The 27,868-nt window shown below is 40.7% G+C and overlaps 2 protein-coding genes across 5 annotated transcripts in view; one reads left to right on the top strand and one right to left on the bottom strand.

The window, feature by feature from the left end:
* Nucleotides 1-19,964, top strand: part of FEZ2 (fasciculation and elongation protein zeta 2) — a 55,090-nt gene extending 35,126 nt beyond the window's left edge. Inside the window, exons 6-9 of one of the 2 annotated variants that reach the window (XM_081253961.1) lie at nucleotides 6,384-6,464; nucleotides 8,872-8,947; nucleotides 11,712-11,777; nucleotides 15,538-19,964. In XM_081253961.1, coding sequence (XP_081110087.1) covers nucleotides 6,384-6,464; nucleotides 8,872-8,947; nucleotides 11,712-11,777; nucleotides 15,538-15,554 — 240 coding nt within the window. In that variant the 3' untranslated portion in view covers nucleotides 15,555-19,964. The remainder of the gene's footprint in view (nucleotides 1-6,383; nucleotides 6,465-8,871; nucleotides 8,948-11,711; nucleotides 11,778-15,537) is intronic. The other variant, XM_081253962.1, reaches the window with a different exon arrangement.
* The window catches only part of CRIM1 (cysteine rich transmembrane BMP regulator 1), a 207,038-nt gene continuing 196,892 nt past the window's right edge, over nucleotides 17,723-27,868 (bottom strand). For all 3 annotated transcript variants that reach the window (XM_081253960.1, XM_081253959.1, XM_081253958.1), the window contains 3 exons: nucleotides 25,329-25,451; nucleotides 21,668-21,858; nucleotides 17,723-20,162 (listed from right to left, as the gene is read on the bottom strand). In XM_081253960.1, coding sequence (XP_081110086.1) covers nucleotides 19,986-20,162; nucleotides 21,668-21,858; nucleotides 25,329-25,451 — 491 coding nt within the window. In that variant the 3' untranslated portion in view covers nucleotides 17,723-19,985. The remainder of the gene's footprint in view (nucleotides 20,163-21,667; nucleotides 21,859-25,328; nucleotides 25,452-27,868) is intronic.

Raw genomic sequence — 27,868 nt, forward strand, 5'->3', positions numbered from 1 at the left:
TAGAGAAAGTCTTCCCTCTCGCCCAGTTAAGTACCATAAGCACCTAATAACACTGTAATCTGCCCTCAAGCATGTAAATGCAGTGTTCCTAAATGAGGTGATGTTTACTAAAAGTAACTTTAGTCTGCCTCTGAGATTTTATCTTTTTTAAATTCATTTTGCCTTCCAAGAGAGTGTATTTTTGGAACTTATAGGGCAGTTGTAAAGCAGACTCTTGTGTGTTTTGTGGAGCTCTTTTCCTGTTCCTTCCTTGTCTCGCTTGTAGTCTTTTCATTCTGTGATCCTTCTAGTTCACTGACCTTCTTCTACTTGCTACGCTTTTATTATCCCAGGGGTTTTATATTTCTTAGTCACTACACTGTTGTACAAACCATGTCAACAGGATGATTTTATCTCTATTAATCTCATGTTGACTTCTCAGACTAGGTTCTTCAGTGGGCTTTTCCAGAACTCTGCTGTTCACACCTTTGACAAAAAACTTTATATCTCATCGTGTCATCCTTCTTCTGTTCACCCTCAGATTATTTTTGCCTTTTAACTCTTTTCAAAAAGTTTCTCTCCTGCAACAAGTCAAGAGGCCTCCCGATATGGTTATCACAGGCTCTAAGACTGGTCTTAGGTGTGTTACAACTTCAGCTTAGCAGACGTTTATAAATGCCTGCTGTGGCACAGGCACTGTGCAGGTCACTGGGATGGAGAGACTAAGACCTAGTCGCTTCTCTTCAAAGTGTACTCATGTCACAGAAGAAAAAGGAAGCCACGGGAGTAGACCACTCTGAATGTATCATCTCGCTGGGCAGTTGTGTCATTCTAGAGCACTAATATCATAGCTTATGTGACCTTTTAGTCTTGTAATGTTCTGTGTGCGTGCCTGTGTGTGCGTGCACACGTATGGTTTGGATTTGCCTTCCTAAAACATCATGAATCTTCTAGGTGGAGTTAACTTGTAGATTCACAGAAGTTACAAATGAGAAGACCTTTAAAAATGACGTCATCTAATCATCCATTTCACAGGTGAGGAAATGGGCCTCTGCAGGCTTAGGGACTGCTGTCCTGTCACACAGCTAGTGGCAGAGCTGGGAGAGAGCCCAGATTTCTGATTTCTAGTCCAGCGTTTTTCTATCCAAGAAGACTTGAAAAATTTTCTCATTCCAAATACTTTTGACTAAGGTGTGATTCCTGGTCTCATTAAAAAAAAAAATCGGGAAGTATGTCACTGTTAGGGGAAGTGATTGCTGAAGAATTTTGCAGTTGAAGCCAATGACGATCGATCAAGTGCCTCCTGCGTGCTGAGGATGGGCTTGTGCTTTGTGGGCATACAAAAAGGGTATCTGACATCATTTCTCTCCTTAAAGATTTTGAGATGGGGTTGAGCTTATGAAAAATTAACCTAACCAAAACTTTCTTTTTTCTTTCTGTTCTGTTTTTTAGATCTTGTGCCTCATCCCCACGTTAAAAAAAAAAAAAACAAACTCTTTCTTTTTTCCAGTCTTATTGAGAAATAAATGCCATACATTGCTGTGTAAGTTTAAGGTATATAGCATGAAGGTTTGATTTATAAATATGGTGAAATGATTACCACAGTAGGATCAGCTAACATCCATCTTCTCATATAGATACAATTAAAAGAAAGAAGAAAGGAGAAAAAAGGTTTTCCTTGTGATGAGAACTCCTAGGATTTACTCTTATACATCATATGTCAGTGTTAAGTAAAGTCATCATGTTGTACATTACATCAGTAGTGCTTATTTATCTCATAACTGAAGTTTATACTGGTTGACCACCTTCCTCCAGTTCCCTCTCCCCACACCCTCCACCTGTGGTAACCACAAGTGTGATCTCTTTTTCTATGAGTTTAGGTTTTTATTTTATTTTTTTAAGATTCCACATATAAGTGAGATCATACACTATTTGTCTTTCTCTGACTCACTTAGCATAATGCCTTCAAGGTCCATCTATGTGGCAAATTAAACTTTTATCTTTTCATTTAGTACTATTAGACAAGCATATATTGATATCTAATTATGTGCCGGGCATGGGTGTTAAGGATGCAGAGTAAATCCCAGCCTCCAGGGACATGCAGCCTGTGGGCTGGGGATCTGATGAGAGACCATCCAATGCACATGCAGTGATTCTCAACCAGGACAATTCTGTCCCCCGGGAGACATTAGGGAATGTCCGGAAACGTTTATCACTGTCACTACTTGGCGGGGGGGCGGGGGGGGTGTCACTAGCATCCAGCTGAGTAGAGGCCAGAGGTGCCATTCAGCATCCTACCATTCACAGGACTACTCCCACGTCAAAGAATTACATATCTGTAATTCAGTGTCAGTAGTGTCAAGGTTGAGAAACCTAGGGATAGGGTAATTATTGCTATATTCAAAACAGCTACCAGGTTTTTAGTGCTTTCTGTGCCTGGTACTGTCCTGTGGTAGCGGTGTGTGTTCATTACTGTCACCCCTCGTTTGGTTGAGGGGTCTGAATTGAATCCTGAGGACAAGCAGAGGAAGGAGGGGCCACGCATACTGAGCAGAGGGGGTGGTGTGGGCCACCACCTGGGGGGGGTGGACAGGGCACTTGGGGAATCGCAGGTTGTTCATTATGGCTAGAAGTTGAGGGAGGAAGTAAGTCAAGAAGAAGAGGGTGTGGAGTAACAAAGTAGAAGCCAGAAAACGGAGGGCTTTGTACTGTATGCCTCGCTATGGCATTTGATCCTTATTTAAAGGCTGTAGGAAACCAAGGAGAGGTTTTGAGTGGCTTGTTACATGTTCAGATTTGTCTCTTGGAAGGGTAACTTCAGAGTTTCAAGGAAAAAGTAATTGGGAGGAGACAACTAGAGATACGAATTGCTTTGGAGGCTCTTGCTGTCATCAGGAAAGAATTGAGCCAAGGAGGTGACAGCAATGGGGAAATAGTTGCATTTTCAGAGATGTTGAATCTGTTGGTTGGGGCTCTGGAGAAGGGAGGGGCCAGGGTTGGGTCCTTGATTTCTGCCTTGGGGTGGCATAGATAGAACATGTGTACCCCTTCCCCAAAGTGAGATATGCAAATCTCTTCAACAGCAACTGCATCTAGCACAGTGTCTTTGGGGGATGTCTGTCCTTCCCATCAGCTCTGGATGATGTAGCTCCTTATGGTACAAAGAGCAAGCCTCCCATTCCAACACATTCAGCACATGAAGACGGAGAGAGAACAGGGCCGCTGTAATAAAACCTTCTTATTGGAAGGAGGGGAGAATGGAAATACTCAGTAGCTACTGTTTCACATCCTGCTGCAGAAGAATAACAGGACCCCTGCTCACTGGCCGCAGGGTGAACTCCTTGGTTGGCCAGTTTGGCTGCTTTGGGTTTTGTTCTGAGAGGTTCTCTTGTCCATTGTCCTTTGTAGCTTATCTGGGAGTGTATATAATTCATGGTTCAGCTCAGATGTCACCTCCTAGGAGAACTTTTCTCTGACCTCCCAGTATAAAGTAGGCATCCAGTTTTTAATTGTTGTAGCTATTGGCAGGGCGTGCATTATCTGCAGTTATCTAGTTCCTTTACTTGTTTTATTTTTTCTGCTCCTCTTAGGCTGGAATGTCAGGTCATGAGGATGGGAGGGGCCTTGGCTGATGTGTTCACTTTGAATCCTTAATACCTGGAATAATATGTGGCTCAGTATATTTTTTGAAAGAATGAATAAATGAAGGAGAGAGGTATAGAATGCTGAAGGAGAAACAGGCTTTTAATAAAAAAAATTGCTGGGGGAGAGGAAGATGAATTCAGTCTTGGATATGATGCGTTTTTGGAATGTTGAAGTACAAGTGTCCAACAGACCACTAAACGTACAAGTCCGAAGCTCAGGAGGGAAATTAAAATAAAGGTAGCTAGTGTTTCTTGAGCCCTTCCTTTGTGCCAGGCTCTGTTCCAAGCACTTTATTGCTCTTAGTAAAGTGGAACTGTAGATCTACAGAGGCAGAAGTCGAAGTGGGAAAAGTCAGAGTGTGCATGAGAAAAAAAAAAAAGGGACACAATCCCTGGGAAACACCAGTATATAAGAGCTGAACAAAGAAAGAGGCACTCCTCAGAAGAAGCAGCCCAGAGGCAGGGGGGACTCTGGGAGAGTGTGGTGTCTAGGAACCCAGGCAGGCAGGGAGGAGAGCTTACTGGATGTCTGCGAGGGATCTGAAAGGTGTTCGCAGACCTTGGCGTCAAAGAAATGACGCTGGGCAGAGCTGTTTCTGGAAACCCTGGCGAAAGAGAGGTTGAGGGTTTCAGAATTTAAAGTTGGCAATGTGGGAAGGAGCTAGCAGAGAGGAAGAGTTTGAACATGGAGTAAAGGGAGAAAATTGTTGGTGATTTCTGGGGAGGTGGGAGTTGATGGCAGCTGGAGCATTGGGGGTGGAACGTTCTCAGCGGTACCTCATAGTTGGTTTCTTTGTGCTTCCCCTGAATGTTCTGATTTTTCTTGTTCTGTCATTTTCCCAGTTGAACCTTGTTGGCTGCCGTGTTGCTTGCCTGGTCAGGATACAGTGGGGCCTGACTGGCCACAGCTACTGACTCAGCTGTCATCAGCCGCAAGGGCAAAGGTTCTACTGGGAGTTCTTTTACTTAACTTCTTTTCGTTTTGTATGTTCCTAAGTTACTGTGGCTTCACATGATTGCATTTTCATTTATTTCCACTAAGCCTGGTTGCATGAAAGCCATCTTTCACAAATACTCAGGCTATTGGCAGTTGAAATGGCTCAGTAATGTCCACAACTGGACATTTAATAAAGAAATTTAAATTACAGCTTAAGAATTTAAAAATTTGCATAAACTACTCCCACCCTCACCTGCAAGAGATGGGAATTAGATTGCCAATTGGGAAAGGTAAAGATGGTGTTTTTAGAATACACTGTTCAAATATGAAGTATACCTTAGTTTTCTGATACATGGATTCTAAAATGCTTCATCTTGCTTGAGATTTTCTGAATTTGTATCTGGCTTTAACATGCCTGTAGATAATGGAGTGAAGTAATATAGAAAATTCAGTATTTTTCTCTTTGTTGCTTTTGAAAGGTACTACGTTTGATAGACATAATTTTTTTTTAAAAAAGAACTGACTTGTTTATTTGAAAAGAGTTTCCTGTAAGTTTTATTGCGGACGCTGGAGGCTAAGAGGTCCTTTCTTTTGATAATCTCTTTAAAAAATGTGAACAAGTTACATGATAGCATGTGAAAAATCTACAGACATGGTTATCTGTAGGTTTTCTTTTAAAACTAGCCTACTTCATCAAAAGAAGAGCCACGCTCCTAGCAAAGTACAGCATGTTTAGTGGAGTTGTCTTGACCTGGACCACACTTTGAGAATCACTGGGCTACACTATGCCTTTCTTGAGGGCAGAAACCATTGCCTTAGTTTCCTTTTTTCTGTTCATTAGAACCTGGTAAAATACTCTTTATGTTGACTCCTCAAATGTATTTACTGATTCAATCTCACCCCTATAAAATTACAGGGGGAGGAAGCATCCGGTGAATCAGGACTGAACTTCCTTTTCAGAATGCCTTTCCCCTTAATTAGTCATGCTGTAAGAGGATCCATCGAAGTCCTTTGACTCAGCAGCCACAGAGGTGCCACTGGACTCTTTTTGACTGTCTGATGACATTGTAGACTGGTTACAAATCAAGATGAGTAGTGTAGGAAAACAATATTCCCTTTTCAGTACAACGAATTCTAGTAAGTCTTGGAGGTTGCTGGGAGAAAAAAGCTAGAATTGTTTCCTAGGAACAGAATGGAAAAGTCTGCAGAAGTCTTAGGGGGCCTCGCTGGCACGTGGGATCCACTCTGCTCTCCAGGAAGCATATGTGCTCTTCCAGTTCGAATTTTCTGCCCCAAGGCGGTGGCGGGTGTCCTGAAGAGTGAGTGGGAAGCAATAATCAGCTCTCAGAGTAACAGCATTTTCATTTGCCAAATGTTATGTTAATGTTCTCCGAACTTATGGTAGAAATATGCAAACTTAGACTGAAAATATGCATACTGTCAGTGTTAAGTTTTCAGACTTTTGGAAAAATGTAGGTAAACAATATCAAAAGGTATCTTTAAAGTTATGTGGTAAATTTTGCATAAAACAAATATGTGTACAACTTACAGTGTTTATATTGGAGCACATTTATCAGCTATGTCAGGAAAAGTCTTCATATATAGTTGCATGAAAGTAGTTGCTTTTGCATTTGACTTGCAAAGAAATGGAAGCAAAAGCATTTTAAAACAGCATGATTTTGTCTGCTTTATCTGAATGAGTTAGTGGCATTTTCTAACTGCTTGCCTCTTGGGTATGTAAGTCATCATGGTACATTCTTACTAATAGTCTTTGAACTTCTTTCTCTGTCCTTTTCTTCTGGGCCGTATATCGCTGCCTTTAGCGCTTCAGCATGGAAGGGATCTCAAATGTCATTCAGAATGGCCTCCGCCACACCTTTGGAAATTCAGGTGGAGAGAAACAGGTGCTTGGTTATTCTTATTTTCCTCATTCTCTGTTTTTTCATTCTCTGTGTAAGTGAAGGTCCTGAAAGCTGGCAGTCTTACTAATCTACTAAGACTATTGCTTAAAGAAATGAAAGTTCATTATATTTATAGCCTTGATAATGCATAGAATTTCCCTTTAGGAAAAAGCATTTTTCAAATTAGACAGTAGATTCCGTGTATTCTTAATACATGTTTTAGAACTCTATTTTTCACTTTTACCTTTAAACAAATAGCTGTTAACATATTGGTTTAATGAATTGCATGTGTAGAATATATAGCTGTGAAAATAACTAAACTAGAATATGCTACTGTAATTCTAAAAGTTTAAGAAACAAGATCTCATTTTGGGGGAAAGAAAGCCAGATGTTGGTATCTTTTAGACTACAGTTCTAGGTCAAAATGTTTATAGAGTATACCTTACCTACTTTTAAATGAAATTCATGTGCTTTTAAGGTGTATCATGTGGTCAGTCAACTCAGTTGTCTGCTGAATGAGGCATGAGACATTATTTATACCAAATTATGCATGGATATAAATATACAGTCAAATGTGTAGCAGTTTGCTTTTTATTAGCATTTTTTTATTAGCATTTTTTTGATATAATGACTTAAGGAATGTCAAGAGCATGGGAAACACATCTACATTGAATGTGCTTAGAATTTTCACAATTGAAACCTTCACTTTAAAAAGAAAACTCTTCAATTTAGTTCTTAAGTGAAGAGTGAGGAAGTATGCAGAGTGTAGCTAGTAGGCAGTTTATCAGAATAAGGCATTTGAGCCTAGGTTTTTACTGCAGACAGCTCTGTATTACTCAAGAAGGGAAATGATCGACATTAAATAATCCTTCACACTGACATTTGCAGCTCATAAGTGGGCTCCATTAAGGGATGGTTGAATTTTTTTTTTTTTTAAATTCTGCTGCCTCTCACCTCTCTCAAACCCACAAGATGGCAGAATAACTTCCAAACTGACCCAACTTGTGGGAGTGGGGCAGGAAGGCCTGAAAGTGTGTGGCTAGACAGCATGCATGCCAAGGTGCGGCTTCCTGGTGCTTCTACAAGTTGCCTGGCATGCATGCTATTAACGAGGCCCCAGGAGGGCATGTTTTGGCTTCTTGTGTATTCTTTATGTTTGGTTATACAACTGGGCATCATCTTGGAGATGCCTACACCATAAAGATGGTGGAAACTAAGTTTCTTGAAGATTGAAACAATTCATTGTAATCAGTTATTGTTAAGCAATTCTATTTTGTTTTTTGATTATGAGTGGGATAAAATTGCTCAAAGAGGATTAGGAATAGAGCTGAGATGCAGGACTGGGGCTAAATAATGGGTGGGTCTGGAGAGATTCCAAGTAAAAAAAAACTAGTAGGGCTTCCCTGGTGGCGCAGTGGTTGAGAGTCCGCCCGCCGATGCAGGGGACACGGGTTCGTGCCCAGGTCTGGGAAGATCCCACATGCCGCGGAGCGGCTGGGCCCGTGAGCCGTGGCCACTGAGCCTGTGTGTCCGGAACCTGTGCTCCGCAACGGGAGAGGCCACAACAGTGAGAGGCCCGTGTACAGCAAACAAACAAACAAACAAAAAAGTAGTAGATCTCTAGATAAGCACATGCAGACTACATTGAACTATACATTTTTTGGTGGCGTGGTCAGAATAGGAGAATCTGGACAATAATTTTTAGATTATGCTTTCGAGGGACATAGTTATAGGACATAACTGATACTTGTGAGCCTTTACAGTAGTGAACTAGGCAGTTTGTCTCAATATCAGACATGAATTTTCATTATTCATTAGGCCATTATCTCCTTTCATTTTTCTCTTTTCCTTTAATACCTTTAAGTATTTATAACTACTTACACAATAATTTAAAATAATAGTAATACATCTTTAAAATTATTTGGGTAAGTGTTTCTTTTTTAGCTTCTGGAGAAAGCTGGTATTCATTTTTAAAGTTGTCAAGTTATCCATGTGACTGTTTTGTTCAACCAGAAAAAAATGGTCTAAAACCGAATCATTTGACTGTTGGGAACTATTTTGTTATGCAGAATGGTTTTGTTTTTAGTTTAAAATTACCATTTCAAAAATGTGTTGAAGTATTCAAGGAGAATGTTAGAGAAGACTTTAAAAATGAACAAATTGGACACATCACCCTCAGATTTACTCCGGTGAAATTTTCAATAATTGAAAGGCGAAAAAGTAGATATTTACGTAAACAGGTGGGCAAAAAAAATGAGTTCCAGCTGAGATAGTAAGATAGCTGTGTTCATCACTAAAGTGGCTCATGTTTCTCATGTTATAAAATGAAGCTTCTAGTAACTATATCAAATTTTTGCAGAGAAGGTAATTCAGATTTAAGTGACACTTTTTTTTTTTTTTAACTTGGCAGTACTTGACAACAGTCATTCCTTATGAGAAAAAAAATGGACCACCATCTATTGAAGATCTTCAAATATTAACAAAAAGTAAGCAAAGACAAAATTATACTGTTACCTGGTTTACTTTTCCTGATTCTAAACACTGATTTTAGTTGACTGGTTTTGTTTCTGTTATTGTTTATTTTGTCAATTTAGGATAGTAAATGATGGATGTCATCATTTATTCTTTTGAGAATGAAACCGTAAATGGTTGTGACAAGCACAGCAGTCAATCTAGAGTTGATTTGTATTTTTCCTGTTTTTCTTATCTTTTGAAACATTTACAAGCTGAACTTTTGGAGGAAAAATGTAACAATTTCCCATCACCTCTTGTACATTTAAGAATATATCCATTTGTCAGTTAATAAGATGCTTCATGGATCTTATATTAGTATGACTGTCAGAAACTCAGTAGGAAAGATTTAGAAATGCAGCCTAAAACACTTCCCTTTCTTAGGAATTTAGAAACCAAGCTAGGTAGTTACAGGTAGAAAATAAATTGATAGTAATATTTTAAGAATATTTATTCACTCAGAAAATGTTTAATGAAGGCCTACTCTGTGCCAGGCCATGTTCTGAGCACTTGGGATACTTCAGTTAACAAAGCAGACAAAAATACTCCACCTTCAATGGGCTTGCATTTTAAAATAATTTGTTAGACTTAAGAGACATTCAATATAATGTATATTTATGATAGCCATAAATGAGCCCTGAATTCTGGTTCTATCCGTGACTTATAGGAATATCCTTGGAAGTCATTTACACTCTCTCAGTCACAGTGAAAAATGAGGATTAAAATATTTGCTCTCTTTACCTCATAGTAAATAAATTAATGTATGTGTGATTTGGGATAAGTCAATCACTTGGCCTTGTTTTTCTTGAAGGGATTGAATATGCTGATCTATCAGGTTCTTTCTATTTATAAATATTTGTGATAACTGTGAATTAAAGAGGGAGCTGAACGAGAGAGCATCCCATGAGTGGATATTAATGATGATATTGATTTTGGAAATTGAGGTGATCGAGGCGAGGGTGGGGGGAGCACGAGGAAAGCAGCCTGCCTGCTAACCTGCAGCTTTGATTCTTTCCTGTGAACAATACTTTTCAGAACACTTCATACTTACGTGATGCCAGCCTGTATAACATAAAGAATTAAGAGATTAACTGGGTGGCTAGCCCTCTACTTTTCAGGAAGAATGAGTGTCCAGGATCACACAGGAGGATGGTTCATTACAGGGCTGTGTCTCGTAATTTCCAGTCCACCACACTTTTTAATAATGCTGGATTTTAATAGTGCTGGGTTTTGGTACGTGATTTTATGTAGAACTGAAAACAAATCTAAAATATGATTGGAAGCAGAAATACTGAACATTAAGTATTTTTCTAAGAAGGGAGCACAGATATTGCCTAGAAGCCAGGAATTACTGAGGGATCTCAGCTTCTCAGATCAAGGACAAACACATACTTGGCCAAACCAAAGTTGTCATAATTCCCACATCAGAATGTCCTAGGCTGATCCTTATATGATGTCTTTATAGACTGACACAACTTGGAATTTGGGGTGAGTGAACGTATGTAGGGTGTGTGAATGAGTGTCCAAGTTAATATACTACATGAAGACAGTAGATGGAAGGATGACCTTTACTCTGAAAGTTTAAGAAAAGTGGTTATCTCCTGAAAAGTTTGGGGAGAATCTGAGCCTCTGCCGTCCCCACCTATAGATGTTACTGCAGGGGAAGCCCCGTAGAGACAGGCGGTGTTTAGATATGTATCCTTCTTCATAAAAGCTATTGGAGGTGCAATAATAGTAGTGATAAGAATTAGAATAATATTAGTTGTGCTAATAATGATGGTAATGCTTACATAGCATATATTATGTGCCAGGTACTACTTTAAGTCCTTTACACCTGAATTAGTAACTTAATACTCACAACAGCCCTTTGAGACAAGTCTAATGATTATTCCCATTTTACAGATGAGGATCTGGGTGGTTAAGTAACTTGCTCACAGTCCCACTGCTAGGAAGTGGCAGAGCCGGGGTTTAAACCCAGGAAGACTGACTTGACGGTTACACTAGGTTGTCTTGTCATACGTCTGGGGGAGAATAGTGAGGCCTTTCCCCAGGATGCTCTGGAGAGTTTGAGTTGGCAGTCACTGTGAAAGGGCAGTATGGGTGGTCTAGATGTTTTTTAACCACTGTAATAGTAGCTGTGTTTTCTATTTTGTCTTTGCTTAGAGATCAAATTGTCAAAGATTCTCTTTAGGATGAGGCGAAATCACCCAGGTGCCTTTGGAGTATCAAGAAGTAAGCAGCCTGGCTGGGTGCTTGCTTCATGGAAGTCTGTTCTTCATTTTGCTTTTTTCTTTAAAAGTTTCCAAGAAGGCTGACTGATGTGCTCCTTGGAGAGTACGGCTAACTCTTCATTTCCCTAAGAGTTCCTCCAGCTCATGAGACCTGCAGCACCAAGGTTCTCCTCTCCAGAGCTCCTAGAAGTGCACATTATGGTAACTCACTTGCCAGTATTTATGGTGACAAAACTGGGGCTCTGTGTAATAACCCAGCTCCTGTTTTCTGCCTCCACTGTTTAGAAATTTTAAATCAGGGAAATAGCTCTCAGGTAGCTGCAGTATTCTTACCTGAACGAGGACTTATTCAACTATAACAAATTCTTGAACATTTGCAGTTGTATTCTCTCATCCAGAAAATAGTCAATTTGCATGAATTGGTTATATCATGTAATTAAGACTAAGGCTACCATGACTGAGGTTATCTGAATTTGAAATTGTGTTTTCTTTCTCCTTTATTTTGCAGTTCTTCGTGCCATGAAAGAGGATAGTGAAAAAGTTCCGAGTTTGTTAACTGATTATATACTGAAAGGTAAGCTTTAGAATAGTGTATGTGCAGTGGTTGGGAAGTTTTGATTGGTCAGTAAATGCATTGTCTTGCTAATAGATTAAAAAGTAACTTCCAAATGCGTAACTTTTATTTTGCAGGGTGAGAATAGATAACGTGACGACTTATTTATGCTTCCAACATTATAAAGTATGGCTATTTAAAATTTAATTTTTTTTTTTTTTTTGCGGTACGCGGGCCTCTCACTGCTGTGGCCTCTCCTGTTGCGGAGCACAGGCTCCGGACGCGCAGGCTCACGGGCCCAGCCACTCCGCGGCATGTGGGATCCTCCTGGACCGGGGCACGAACCCGCGTCCCCTGCATCGGCAGGCGGACGCTCAACCTCTGCGCCACCAGGGAAGCCCTAAAATTTAATTTTTATCTGAAGTCCTGGGCTGGAAATAATTTCCACAGCTAAATTATAAACATCAAGGAAGGCAACAGAGGGACATCCCTGGAGGTCCAGTGGTTAAGACTCTGAGCTTCCCCTGCACGGGGCACGGGTTCAATCATCCCTGGTCGGGGAGCTAAGATCCCACATGGCTGCGTGGAGCAGCCAAAAAAAAAAAAGAAGGCATTGGAGGAAATATTATGGAGATATTGCCATAATTATGTGAGTCTCAGGTGTTGACGCTGAGGATTTGAGAAAGGTGGCCTCTGTCCTCTTGGGGACACTAGAAGAAGGACGGATGAAGGAGGGAACAGTTAGATCAGTTAACAGTCCCAAAGGGAATATGAACGGGGATGGGGTAAGGGGCAGGGAGTGGAGGGAGAAAGAGAAAAAGAATGGACTTTCATAAAGCCAGGGCAGTGAAGAGTGAGCCATACATCTTATGAGCAAGATCAGCATCTCACAGGGTGGGAACAGTGATGAGGCAAAGGAAGATCATTTGAGACTTTAATGAGATCACCTGCTTTGCTGAGGAAGGAAGAAAATTTGGATGACAGAGGGACTGAAGAACTTAATTTAATTATAGGCAAAATAATACTTTTCAGTGAAATTACTTCTTTAAAAGCAGCAGTTTTTTAGGTAACATATTTTCAGAGCATCGTAAAATGCACCCTGTAGTGTTTGATCCAATTTTGAGAGCAGTCTTCCTCTGGTCACACTTCTCTTCTTTGGGTTCTCTCTCTTCTCCATCAAGAGAAGCTAGCTGAACCGAAGGCTGGGATTTGTGAGACGTTACATAACTCAGATGGGACTTTTCTTCAATCATAGCTTCATAAAGGGGGAACCCTTGGTATAGTCATGAGCACAAAGTGACTATTACATGAGTATCACCTGTAAGACCTGACACCAAGCCAGCCATTAGTAGGTTAACAGCAGGGTAGAAAAGACTAAGTTGACATGATCGTTTTTTAAATAAGCTTTTTTTTCCCTTTCTGATGGAGGAGAGTTTTCTCTTCCTATTATGTTTTGAATAAAAAACAAAACAAAAGGGCTTCCCTGGTGGTGCAGTGGTTGAGAGTCCGCCTGCCGATGCAGGGGACACGGGTTCGTGCCCCCGTCCGGGAGGATCCCACATGCCGCGGAGCGGCTGGGCCCGTGAGCCATGGCCGCTGAGCCTGCGCGTCCAGAGCCTGTGCTCCGCAACGGGAGAGGCCACAACAGCGAGAGGCCCGTGTACCACAAAACAAAACAAAACAAAACAAAAAAATCTGACATCTTTGTTTGCTTTTGTGTTGCGCTAGCATTGGTATGAGAGCTGGATTGTTCTGAGGTTTGTTCTTCATAGATGTGAATCAGGAATGAGATGCACATAAAGAACATGTCTTAATTTCCTTTAGTGGGTCTCTAGGGCACTGCCATGAGGGCCAGAGACAGAATGAGCTTCTGAAGCATTCTCTAGCTATTTTATCATCAGACTGCATGGGAAAATTTTATGACCCAGAGAGCAGTGTTCCGGAGGGATGTGGGCGTGTGATTTTTTTTTTAACACTTTATTGGAGTATAATTGCTTTACAATGGTGTGTTAGTTTCTGCTGTATAACAAAGTGAATCAGCTATACATATACATATATCCCCATATCTCCTCCCTCTTGCGTCTCCCACCCTCCCTATCCCATCCCTCTAGGTGGTCACAAAGCACCGAGCTGATCTGCCTGTGCTATGCGGTTGCTTCCCACTAGCTGTCTATTTTACATTTGGTAGTGTATATATGTCCATGCCACTCTCTCACTTCGTCCCAGCTTACCCTTCCCCCTCCCTGTGTCCTCAAGTCCATTCTCTACGTCTGCGTCTTTATTCCTGTCTTGCAACTAGGTTCTTCAGAACCTTTTTATTTTTTTTAGATTCCATATACATGTGTTAGCATACGGTATTTGTTTTTCTCTTTCTGACTTACTTCACTCTGTATGACAGACTCTAGGGTCCATCCACCTCACTACAAATAACTCAATTTCATTTCTTTTTATGGCTGAGTAATATTCCATTGTATATATGTGCTACATCTTTATCCATTCATCTGTTGATGGACACTTAGGTTGCTTCCACTTAGGTTCCATCTCTTGTAAATAGAGCTGCAATGAACATATTGGTACATGACTCTTTTTGAATTATGGTTTTCTCAGGGTATATGCCCAGGAGTGGGATTGCTGGGTCGTATGGTGGGGGTGTGACTTTTCCTTTCTTCCCTGAAAACCTGGGACTGTAACTGCAACCCTGCACCGCCTGCCCTAGGGAGGCGGCATGCCTCCAGCCCTGCTCCCCTTGCTCGGGCCGCTGGCTCTGGTCTGCAAGCCCAGGTCTAGCTAGACAGTACCTGCCGCTGACGAGCTGTTTGTGCGCATGTGTTGCGGTTTTTGTCTTGGCTTTGTATTGTGAGGACTGGGTGGAAAAGAAGCTGGGGTTCAGACTAAAGGGTGACTCTGTACTCTGAGAAAATGAAGAGGGGAGTGTAACAGAGGAGTTCACATGCGTGGGAAGGTGAGGATGGAGGGCTATTTAAAATGCTCTTTTCCACCCATTCTGGAAATCCATAGCCAGTTAGTGATTTCTCTTCCTTGGGGACCAGTAGAACATTTTGCCCAGGAAGAGGGTATTGCTCAAGGGAGAACTCTCCTTCCCCTTTCCTAGTGGGACTTTCTCCTTGTTGTTTTTAATGCCAGTGACTATGGCTTAGCTGCCTACATATACCACCTTAATTTCAGTACAAAGGTAAGAAGTGAAAGAAGGTAGAAAAGTGGCCTCATTTGGCCTGGAAAAGATGGGATGGATGCTGTATGGGCTACTTAAGCTTTTCTTTCTCACTGTTGTGTAATTACACCACAGCAGCCTGCTCCCACCCCGGCCCCCAACAGCTGTGCCAAAGGCTAGTAGTGTAGCTCTGGCTGCCACTGTGCTGACCCTAGATGGGAAGAAAATTGTGTGCAGACACTTGGATCCTTCTTTGACTTCACTGGGGAGCCATTTGCTGTGTTATAAGCCTTGTACAGGGCTAACCTTATGGGTTTATATCTCTAAGTGGTACCCTAAGAGACATGGCCTTTTGGTATCTCATTTCTGGGCAATTCTAATCAATGTGTCTTGAGAAAACGTTTCATTGTTGGGTGTAGTCTTTTATACCTTAGAAAAAAATTGCTACTATAGATCCTTGCATTAATGTTTAGTTCTAATGGTGTTTTTTATATACATATAAAATGTATATACATAAAAATGTGTATAAATATATATACATCTTGTGTAAATATATACAAAATATTCATTTCTATTTAAAAGTTTTTTGTTTTGTTTTTCTTCCTCTAGTTCTGTGTCCTACATAGGGCAGCATAACTTCAGGAACAGCTTTATCTTCTGTGGACAGCAAACTAAATTGCTTATAGCATTATTCTGAAAGCTGGCTACCATTACCTTCCTGCTATTGGAAACTCAGGACACCTGAACTTGGGTTTGTGATTCAGTATTACTATAGTGATCATGCCTTCTCTAATGCTTTATATTATGAACCGAGGGAACTATGGCACTATTTTGAATTCTAGAGATGTTTTGTTAAATACTAACAATTATGAACTCTTCTCTTTTCCAGCCTTATAGAGTAAGGGGGAGTGATGTTAATTGTGCACGTACAGTTATATTTTTCACGCCTGTTTGAGTTTTTAAGGCTTTCTAGATCTAAACTGCACTCACTCAAGAACTAGATCAAAGCACTGAGAGATTTATACTCATTATTTTTCAGTGCTGGCAAGAACCAACACTGATTTTTTTGTAAGAGAATTGTCAGTGTAAATATTACCTACCAGTATTGTCCAGAGAGACTAAGACTTAAAAATTGGGGTGTTCTTGGAAGAAGGGAAATCAGAATATGCGTTGTCTTGGCTTAATACTTAGTCAATATCGAAACAGCTGGAGATGACTGATTTTAGAGGTTGCTGCGTTTCACCATTGTTCATATTTTAACCATTAAGATGCCATTTACTTTCAGAATCTTGTATTAACTTTAGAGGTTTCAATACTTCATTTCACTTGTCTGTGAAGAAGTGTCCTTTAAAAGGAGTTTGTATCCTTTAAGGTGCTTAAGAAACTGTATGCTGCAGCATTGCCCATTTCCTGTTAGTTATATTTTATTCATGCCTATGTGTCTTCCTAAAGTACTAATTCTAGAAACAGCTACTCATGGATCCATCACTAGTCATGAAAAACTTTTGCCAGTTCCAATCAAGTCAATGTCATTTAATAAATGTTGGGGGAAAAAAAGGTAATATATACTTGAGAGCTTTATTTTTGAGTTTTTGGTTGATTTTTTCCTTCCCTTAACAGTGCTGGATTCCTCCCCTCACTGTTCACACATTGTCCATCATTACAGCGTGTGAGCTGGTGAAATCTTGATTAGCCTCATGATGCTAAGGAGGGGAGAGAGGGACTTTTTTCAGATTGTGCTAAGCTTCTGTGGAATGATGGAAGTCCTGTTCTTTTTCTGGGTCTGTGAGACATTCCTAACAGCCATGGCAGCTTCTTCCCATTGACAACATGAGTGTGAGTATGAGTCTGTATAGGACCCGCTGTCGGGCTTTTAAAATTCCACTTAAACATCTGTGAGCATACAGAGCTACCTGTATTCCTCACTCTGCTCAGTAAATGGGACACCAGGACTGCAACGGCAGTAGCTCAGTTTGGAGTTGATGCCAGCGTGGCACTTAAGCCGTTCTCTAGGAGTGTGTGAAACCTGAGATGGTTCCTTGTTTTATTAATGTCTTATTTGATAGCGAATATGTGGAACTAATTTGTCCCTTGCCCTTGAGTTGATGAAGATGCATACTAATAATAATAATTTAAACTAATCTGAATTTGTAAAAATTGTCTTATACTGAAGAAATATCACTTTGGAGGGCATCCTAAAGAGTCAAGAGATTTTTTTTTTTGAAGCGACTCAACAGTGGTCTGTTTATAGTTCATTCTTAAGTTGATGCATCTGAAATGTATGAAAAATATGCTATTTTTTCCTGTCAACTCAAAGTCTCCTTTTAATGAGGTTTCCCCTATTTTGCTTGGTAACCTCTTTCTTCAGCATTAGTAAAATCCTAGGGTTACCCACTACAGCCTTTCTCCTACACATGATGAATGAGTTTGACACTAATGATGAGATGGGCGTGTTTCTGATCTGTGACTGACAACAGGTAGGTTTTAAGTTTCTCTCACAGCAGCATCCCTGTACTGTACACTTGATTGCTGGGCAGGGGACACCTTTTTTTTAAACAAGGATTCCTTGGGAAAGGCTTGCCTTCTGAGAGAAGCACTGGAGCTGCTTGTGATGCCAGAACTGACAGCCTTAAAGTAAAAGGACGAGTCATCTTTCTCGTCTCAGACACAGAATCTTTTTGAAAGTGACACTGTGTGATTTAGAGTCAACGTGTTTATTTGCTGCCAAGAATCAAGTTGCAGGTAATCCTCTTACAGCCTTGTTTTTTGAAGAAAACAAAACAAACTGTAGAACTATAGTGCACTCCAAGTGCCATATATCTATTTTATTCTTCAGGAAATTATATTTTTCTTTTACAGAGCACAACAGGAACCAAAGTAAAAGAGTAATAGATATAGCACTCAGGATAAATCAAATCTTTAAAATAATAAAAAAAAATTTACACCTTGTCCTATATCCTGTTAGTATTTTCATAATATGGCCATGATTGAAAAAACAAAAAGCAAGCATTTACAATTTTTTGATAGACTTTTTATGCCAGGAATGGATTAATTGTCAACAAAAATTTATACTAATCAGGCTGATGTAAGTCTATTTTGGTAACATATCATTAACAAATTTATTTTGGAGATAAAAATATTGCCCCTTGATAATAAATCTTTTCTTTGATGCAAACAGCTAGAACACCTTTTTCTTTTCCTTTTTTTTTGATATTCTAAGACAAAAGAAATGGTTAATCTTCAGATTAATAAATTAGGTCATTATAATAATAAATTAATTTTTTTTAAAGTTCAGCAACCTCTGTCCAAGTATTTACAACAATACTTGAAAGTTCCTTTACAAAACAGAACACATTTTCTTTTCACATTAAGCATACTGGGTATCTGTGTCTTTCACAACAAGCATTTTAAAAAGAAAAATCAATGCAACAAATGGGTAATTAGTATAAAAGTGCTAAGAGCTGTTTGAAAAGTTAACACTATAGTATACAGTCAGTTATATCTGAGGCAAACTACAACAAACTTCCAGCTTATTATGGACAATATTCCAGTAGTTGTTTCAAACAGTTGTTTGAAAGGAAAAAAAAAAAAAAATCCAGGAGCTGATTAGTGATGCAGATAAACTGCCATCAAGGTCTCTGGCCAGTGAGCAAATTGAAAACCAAAAGCAAATCCAAATGAGGAAGATTTTAATAAAGGAATACCTTCTCCATAGCAGGTATGATGCTGACTGCTCAAGGCGTGTGCATACACACACAAACACACATACACCCAACACTCACACGTTTCTCTTCCCAATTAAACTGCAAGTAGATTGAGACTTTGTGTTAATCAAAAATTTAAGTGATCAAAAGCACTGATATGGAATGCCTGTTTTTTTTTGTTCTGGTTAAAATCTCATAAAAATACATTCAACAGGAAAACATAAATTGTATGTGTATAAATATATATGCATATATATTATATACACACGCACACAAATACTTTTGTTTTTCTGAAGCATAAGATAGCTACATAAATATTCCTATAATTGCTAAAGTTTAAAGAGGCAATTTTTTTTTTGAGCTTCAACAAAGGTGCTTGAATAATATACAATTAAAATGAAGTAGTTTCTATTTTGTAGAATCAGTATATAATAAGGAAAAAAAGATCCCCAAACAGTCTTTTTTTTAAAAAAAGTTTCTTCTTAAGCTAGAGCTTCAACGAAAACCATGAACAACCGACAGAACAGAAGAAAGCAACAACAAACAAGGCAGTAATAATTAGAGCCCTGGAAACACCTGGTGTCCTTCACCCTCTTCTCCTGCCTGCCACGCTGCTGCCAGAAAAGCTCCAGTGCTCACATCAAGAAACGACTCAGGAACTGGCTGATTGACTGACTTGGAAGAAAAAGAAAGCAGCAAAAAGTAAAACTGTATATATCCTTAATCACCCGCTTTAGAGAAACGTCGCTACCCCATTTCTCTTGCTTCCTCACCACCTACTGCAGCTGTGACTGTATATAAAAGAAGCATGTGGCTTTAGGCCTGGGTTGGCTATCAGAAGGGTCTGATGTGCTCGTCTGGTAGTCTAAGGTGGTTATGGCCGCTGGATCGCAAGGCCTTTTTGTTTTCCTGCTCACTCAGGCCTGAGCTTTGCAGCAACCAGTGCAAGTCTTCCGAGCAACAGGAAAAAAATATCCTCTGGGCCACTGGACTGGATTTCTCCACAAGCCAAGCTGACCAATTTGTCTTCCCAACACCACCCTCCCACCCATTCGCCCCAACCAAACTCACTGTCCCCATCCCCAAGTATCTCTACAGCTATATTACAAGCAAATAGATCTTAGCAACTTAAAAACCTTTGGTTCTAAGACAACACTTGGTCAGTTATCTTGAGGAAGAGTGGGAATGCTTGTTCTGCACACTGCTGTCGACAGAGCCCAGCCCAGGAAGTCCTCAGCGCTGTACATCAAGTCACAATCCAAAACAATCCACTAAGCAAGTGCATGAATTCTAGTTTAAGAGCAGATTGAGTCGTTTTTCTGTCTTTCAAAACCTCATCCACACTGCCTCTCTTCACACCGTTTGGTAGAAATTGTCTGCCTGTAGGTGGTTCTGTTTTTGCATGCTGTAGAAGCCACTGAATCTGGCGTCTGGTTCTGCGATTCTCAGCATTCTCTGGGAACCGTCCACCTGGACTCGGGTTCCTTTCTTGCAGTCCACAGATACCAGCTGATTATTTAAAGAAGAAGGCTATTTAATGGGAGGAGGAAAAAGAACCACAAGGAATTAGCTGCTTTACATATCTCAAATCAGATATTTAGTACCTCATGCAAGTGAGCAAACAGCACCACGGCACACGGATGGGCAGACTGCGCGGGGTCACGTCACACTCTGGTGCCAACTATACTTTGTTTTGGTGGCTGTGCTGCATAGCACGTGGTATCTTAGCTCCCCAACCAGGGATCCAGCCTGTGCCCCCTGCAGTGGAAGTGTGGAGCCTTAACCACTGGACCACCAGGGAAGTGCTGCCAACTATATACTCTTATGAAGGATACTGACAAACTGTGTTTAAGGTGGAATGTCAACAAGTTATGTCAGACGGAGGGGATGAAGGAACGGAGAGAATACGGAAGTGACAATTATTTTCAAATCCTTGAAGTACAGACTAGTGCTTAAGAGGGTTGAAAGATGAGTGGAACGTACCAGATAGGCAGACTTTAAGATAAACGGACCATTTCTTATCAGGCTGTAAAAATCAACATCCCAGGTTGGGCCGGTCTGTCTATATCCAGCCATACACACTATGATGTGAGCAGCTCTCTCCCCAGCTTTGCAGGTAGGGACTGTGTCTTGTGCAGCCCTGTATCCTGACCCAGCATGTGCCCAGCACAGAGGCAATTTACATATTTGTTGTAAGAAAATCAGAGGTAGGCTAACCATCTGACAGAAACTTTACGTGAAAGTGTTATTATCTGTATGATAAATTGGCTGTTTTCAATTCTTGAGGTTGTATATCTTTTTTCTTCAGTAAAAACCGAACTGCAAAAGGTAGAGTTAGTGTTCAAAGGAATTATGACTTATTTCCCTTCATGAAAATGAATTATTTCCTGCTTTTTAAAATAGGCACATTGAGGCCCTATGCATTTGTGTTGACAACAGACACATATTCTTTCCCCTGCAGTATGCAATCTGACTCACTCCACCTTGTCTGGTATTATTTCACACAATCTCTTCATCGTTTGCTACCTTTCCCCTTTCTGCCTGCCTTTGACACATCTCCCTGTCCTTTGGACTTCTGTACATTGTCATGATCTTTTAGCTCTCCTCTTGCCCTCTTCTGGGTGTTATCTCCCTAACCTTGTGATTTTTTTTCTTCCTCTCCCAATTCTAAGTTGATAGATGATTGAGAAATACCAAGTGACCAAGTTTTAATTTCTAATATAAACAACAATCACTTAGGAATCAATCCAGGGGTATCTGCTTGTTTGAAACTTTAAAGTAAATCCAGGAAATTGGATCTGTGAAAGGTCAGGATTCATTAACTGATGGATGACGGAGACTTGATCCAGCCATCTAGCCCAGGGCAAATACTATATATCTTGATCACCACAGCTTAACGTGCATTTGAAGCTACGAAGAGCAAAGTAAACACTTCACTGGCTAATAGAGAAGATATCAAGCAACTAAGGAAATCTAAGCATACAAGCTTTCCTAGTTTGATCGTTTAAGAGGCTGAAACTTTGTCAGTACAATACCTTAGTTGGTGTTCGATACCAGCAAAGCAGCGGTATCCACTGTTTCTTCTGATTGATGAACAGGAATGCTATTATAATAGAGAGGCCTATTATTATGGGAACCACAACTGAGGCAATGGAGTCCAGCGAAGAATCTTCTCCTGAGTGCAGCCTGTTATTATCTCTGTAATCTACCTGGAGGGGACCCATGTCTAGAAGAAAAAAAAATTACAAGCATTTATTACCTAAACCAGGATTTTTAAGGATTATTTTAATTACACTGCAAATAGAGATCAGCAACGTGGTTTTATTGCTTCCTAGTACTTTTTTTTTTTTTTTTTTTTTTCTTTTTGGCGGTATGCGGGCCTCTCACTGTTGTGGCCTCTCCCGCTGCGGAGCACAGGCTCCGGATGCGCAGGCCCAGCGGCCATGGCTCACGGGCCCAGCCGCTCCGCAGCATATGGGATCCTCCCAGACCGGGGCACGAACCCGTATCCCCTGCATCGGCAGGCGGACTCTCAACCACTGCGCCACCAGGGAGGCCCCCTAGTACTTTTTAAGGCTAAAACATGATTAAAGTCTAATGTGGATCCAAAGAGCTCTTATGAGAGAGCAGAGCTCTTAGGGATGGATGTAAAAAAGAAAACATTAGGGTGAGAAGTTTTAGCAATTGGGCAAGATGATGCTGATTCTAGTAAAGAAAAAGACCTAGTAAAGAAAATAAGAAAATTCTTACGCAGACTTTAAAAAAAAGTGACTAGGGCTTCCCAGGTGGCGCAGTGGTTGAGAACCCGCCTGCCAATGCAGGGGACACGGGTTCAAGCCCTGGTCCGGGAAGATCCCACATGCCGTGGAGCAACTAAGGCTGTGTGCCACAACTACTGAGCCTGTGCTCCAGAGCCCGCAAGCCACAACTACTGAGCCCGTGTGCCACAACTACTGAAACCTGCGCACCTAGAGCCCGTGATCTGCAACAAGAGAAGCCACTGCAATGAGGAGCCCCCGCTCGCCACAACTAGAGAAAGCCTGCGCATAGCAACAAAGGCCCAATGCAACCAAAAATAAATAAGTAAATAAATTAAAAACCATTTTTTTAAAAAAGTGCCTAAAATTAGACTACTGAAAATATTTTGATTAATGTTAATAACCTTTATGGTCTTCTAAGATTTTGAAGCAGAAACATCAGCTTAGCACCCCAAATAGGAGACTAGGACAAAGTATATGCTTCTACTTAGTAGTGTAATAGATAAGACTAATTAGTAGTGTACTCGTAAAAACCAAGCCAGAATCAAGAGCTTGGTCTTTTGGTAATATTCTGGTTTACTGAGCTCTAAGCAAAAATGCCGTACTTTTCATAAACTTGTTGAAAACTCACTGGACCTACTGGATCATTTTCCTGCCTTAGTTATTGTACAAGGGACGTTTAATTCTGCTCTTATAAATGGTTGTCTTTTTGTTCCTTTAAATCATCATTCTTGCAATGAACACTGCAGACAGAGGTAACAAATTTAAATAGATACCAATCAGGAGCACTCTCTGAAGATTTCCTTATTTTTCTTTTCTTTTGTTTCAAATAAACCACTGTAGTCAGGATGTCTTTAAATGCCTCAAAGACCAGGTTAGCGAAAGATGCAGAACATGCGCAATCAAAAGGACTTGCTTTTGGGCCTCCCTGGTGGCGCAGTGGTTGAGAGTCCGCCTGCCGATGCAGGGGATACGGGTTCGTGCCCCGGTCTGGGAGGATCCCGTATGCCGCGGAGCGGCTGGGCCTGTGAGCCATGGCCGCTGGGCCTGCGCATCCGGAGCCTGTGCTCCGCAACGGGAGAGGCCACAACAGTGAGAGGCCCCCATACCGCAAAAAGAAAAAAAAAAAAAAAAAGGACTTGCTTTTAAATTGTTTTGGAAACTCAGCTCATGAAGTAGCACAGCTTTGTGATGTTAATACTGTCTATAGTTTAAAACTCAGATTTTATTAATATCCTTCTATGTGTATGTGGGGGGACGAGAAGAAGAGACCCTTCCCAGTCATTTTAGAGAGGTAGATGGTAATACTTCATAGGAAGGGGGAAAAAAAAGGGAACATATTTATCAGCATCAAGAAAAATGCCAAAGCGGGGAGTTCCCTGGTGGTCCAGTAGTTAGGACTCCGTCTGCACTTTCACTGCTGAGGGTGCGGGTTTCATCCCTGGCCAGGGAACTAAGATCCTGGAAGCCGTGAGGTGCGGCCAAAAAAAAAGAGTAGTTTCTAATGCCAAAGGTAAAAGTAACATTTTTTTGATGAATTCAGGTTTTAAAAACACAATGAATAAAGAATGCATTTTCACCTTCCCACATTCCAAATGATATTGGAAGTGTTTTTAGGAATATATGTCATATAAGAAGATTAAAAAGTAGATTAAGGAAAATTTGGGGGAAAGGAAAATGAAGCTTCAGTTGATATCTGTTACAAAATTTAGTCCTTAAATTCTGCTTTGATGCAAAAAGCAGGCTGTAAAATTAGCTTTAAGCTTCCTAGCAGCCAAAGCAAAAATGGAAGTAAGCATCATCAATAAGATTCACAATGTCTTTAAGATGAAAACAAATCAGTTGCTTAGGAGAATCATAAATTTTCTTGCTACTGATATATGAAGAAATTTCTCCTCAGGGTCTTTGTAACAGAAATATTATGTAATACAGAGTCCTCAACGTAACATAATAAATATGGCTATTCTTATGACTAAAGCTCAGCATCCAGATCAGTATGTGGCAAAGAGTAGGCACTCATATTTGTTGACTGAATGACTGTAAACATAATGCTGAAGCACCATTCAGTCAGCAATTATATAAGGAGCCAAAACTTGGGTCCAGGAATCTGGTGCTCTGGTCGTCTGGCTTGATCCAAGCATAATACAATATCTAGAGTAACAGACCATTAATCTCTCAAGCAATGAATACTGCTTTTTCCAAAAGAAATATAAAAACAGTCTAACAGTGATTTTGAAAATGTCCTTGGAGTAGACAGGAGGCAGTACTGAGTCATGACGAAGAGCAAGCTTATACTCTTTTGATCAAGAGGACTACTTTTAGAGAGAAGGCAAGACTGACAGGAACTTGGCCTTGCTTTACCACTTAGCAGCTTAGAGGCAGAATAACATCTCTATTACACACGACTAAAAGGACAGAGCAAAGGGGAAAAAAACCAACAACACATGGACTAATAAGCCTGATGAGTGGAAAAATCAACACAGTAACAAACTGAACTCCTCATGGAGTGAAAACTACCTGGAAGTAGAGGGTCACCTAATGCATAAATGCTTAGTACAGAATCCACAGGGACCAGTGAGTAATTTATTATTACTCTGCTTACAAAGTTTATTCACACACATACATTGGAGAAATGGCTTAGAAATTCCAGATACCAACCTCTTATGACCTGGGACATATTTCTTTCCATCATCATTAAGCCTCTGAGCATGTGGGACCAGAAAAGAGGCATTTTACCCAGTTACCTGCAGACTTATTTCATCATCCTGGGTTGTTAAATATGTTACAGCCAAGCAGGTCTTTCTTGGAGTGGTTACTTGAACTTACTTGGGCACGTATTTTAAAAGGTTACCCAAAAGAAGTTTTGAAAATTAGAAAAAAAAAGAAAAAAGTAAACCATACACAAGACTAGACAGATCTCAACTGAGTTGGTACTTACCTCTGGGGATATGGATAATGTCATTTTCACTAGGTGTGGGCCACAGGGGAACCTCCAGGTCAGTCTCTCCATGATGATTTGTCTTCTCAATGGGTATATTAGTTGGTTCCGGAACATACATTTCTAAAAGAAGGGGACATTTTTCATAAGATGATGGAGGGGCTCCTTACTGTTGACTTGTCTCCTCAATCCAAATGGACGGTGCATTCAATACAACACAACATGTCCTGGGACACGAAAGATCCAGTTTCCACCCTGACATCATTAATGCTACAGAGTTACTAGCTTTGTAGGGGTGGGAAACATGTCCTATAACGATTTTAAAAGATGGGAGAAGATTACTCCTCCACCTGGGTCAGAAGCTCTGCTTTTTCATGACAAACGCTGTTGGCTCTACAGATGATGGTCAAGCTGATGGTCACTGGCTGAAATGAAAGGATTTCTTTTACTTTCCATCTGTTAAATTATACTTTACTAACTTGCTCTTTAATAAATGAGTGTTGAATCATTTATATGAAATACGTCACAGGAAGTGAAGAAGTTAAAGCATCTTCCATTCTTTATTCATTTCCCCTCCACTCCCTTCCCCTCAATGGGAATGGATGTTGGCAGACCTCATGAGGGGCTGCCCGATTTAAGTCTTAAATGTCTACTGTGTTATTCCTGGAACCATGTAGATTGGAAACTGATCTTGAGTAAACATTAATATTATCTAACTCAATCATATAGACACTTTGGTCAACAAGATACTACAACATGAAACAAAACTGAGAAGAATGATATTCATTAATCTCCAATATCAGGATTTTTTTTTTTGAAGTCAAGTTCTAAAGGGACCAGTGAGAAAATCCAAAGCTTTCCTTGGTTCCTACATAAATATTTGTATATCCCTACTTCATCTGGCTAACAATAATTAGCCAACTTTTAAAAGAAATAATTCTTAAGAACCTCTGTTTTCAAAATATAACAACAGAAGTCAGCCTCAATCACGTACGTCGTGGCCAGGGCCTGCCATATTATTAACTGATTTTTATAATAAGGTTACCCAACATTGGTAATATGAATACTCACTAATATTCAGCCTAATTTAGTCCAAAATAAAATACATGAAATACGTTATATAAAAGTTAAAAGAAAATCCCCTCTGCTCACAGTGATCACTGTCTATCCCAAAGTTACCAGCCTTTCAAGAAGTGAGCTTTAAAAAGGATAAATCTGAGAGAAGGGAAGAGTGATATAGAATAGAGTATGTGCTAAACTTCCACTGTGAGTTAACCGAGCACCTGCCAGGGAAATAAATGCTAAGATGTTAAGAAATTGCCCAAGATTATGCACCCAGGGACCAGCAGAGCTGGGCTTCCAACCCAGTTCTGTCCAAAGCCCAGGTCTTCCTATTGCCCCCAAGAATAAAGTCACTTTGTCTTTTGCTTTTCTTACTTAAATTATAAGACCTCAAACACGGCAAGTAGTACACACTCTTAGAGTTTTGAAAGGTTCAACAGGTCTCTAAAAACTCTAGCAAAGAGAAGTTATTGAAAACATTTTCATTCACAGAAGCAGGGCTCTGAGTATAAACTAGTGATTCCAAACTTTTATCATATCTGAATCACCTGAGGAGCTTATAAAATGTACTGACACTCACAGGTCCTGATTCAATAAGTCCGGGCTGGGTGGGTCTGGGGTGGGTGTGTGTAGGGATGGTGTTCAGCTCGCCCACTGAGACATCTCGATATGTGATACGAATTTCCTGGAGGAATTCCGGAAGAAAACCCCCTTGACGTTTACATGACACCTTTCAGTGCCGTGGCACCCTGAGCCCCTGCCCTGTCTGGTCCGGCGCACAGCCTTGAGCTTTCCTATCCCAACAGGGGCTGACCTGCCACTGCCTTCTGAGGCCTCGGGAGAAAAGGCTAACGTGAGATCCATGCCGAAAACCTGTGAATGTCAGCAGCTAAGTGGCAAAGACGTCCTCTGTGGAGACTCCCAGGGCTGGGGTCCGTTCCGTTCAGCTCGGGGTCTTTCCTGAGTGACAGCGGCATGCAAGCAGCTCTGAGATTCCTGTGCCTCATACCTGCCAACAGGTAGATTTCAGAGAAACCCTACAGACGACACAGACTGGACAGTGTGAGTTCTCTTCCCACAGGTGCTTAGAGAGGCTCTCCTTGGCAACAGAGGGGAGAGTTGGAAGGGTCTACCGAGGATGGAGGAGGATGTCTTACTCAGTGATTGCTTAGTCACCATTGTTCAGCAAATATTTTCCTATGTGGCAGGCACTGGCCTAAGCTTGGGGGATACAGTTGTGAGCAAGACCAGTCCTGCCCTCATGGGCCTCTCATGATGAGTTGTTACTTCTCACCGTCTGGCAGCTCATGGCCTGTCCTCTGGACCGGTTTGCTCCACTAAACTCAGTTCGGCTCTGATTAAAATCTACCCACGCCTCCTCCTTTATCATAAAATACTCAAAGCTCTAGTTCAGAGCCCTCAAGTCTAAGGGGAGAGGGTCATTTCCTTTTGATGTGAACTTAAGAGGGAAGCCACCT

This window comes from Mesoplodon bidens (genome assembly GCF_964165515.1).
Source record: "Mesoplodon bidens genome assembly, chromosome: 14".
Classification (NCBI taxonomy): Eukaryota; Metazoa; Chordata; class Mammalia; order Artiodactyla; family Ziphiidae; genus Mesoplodon; species Mesoplodon bidens.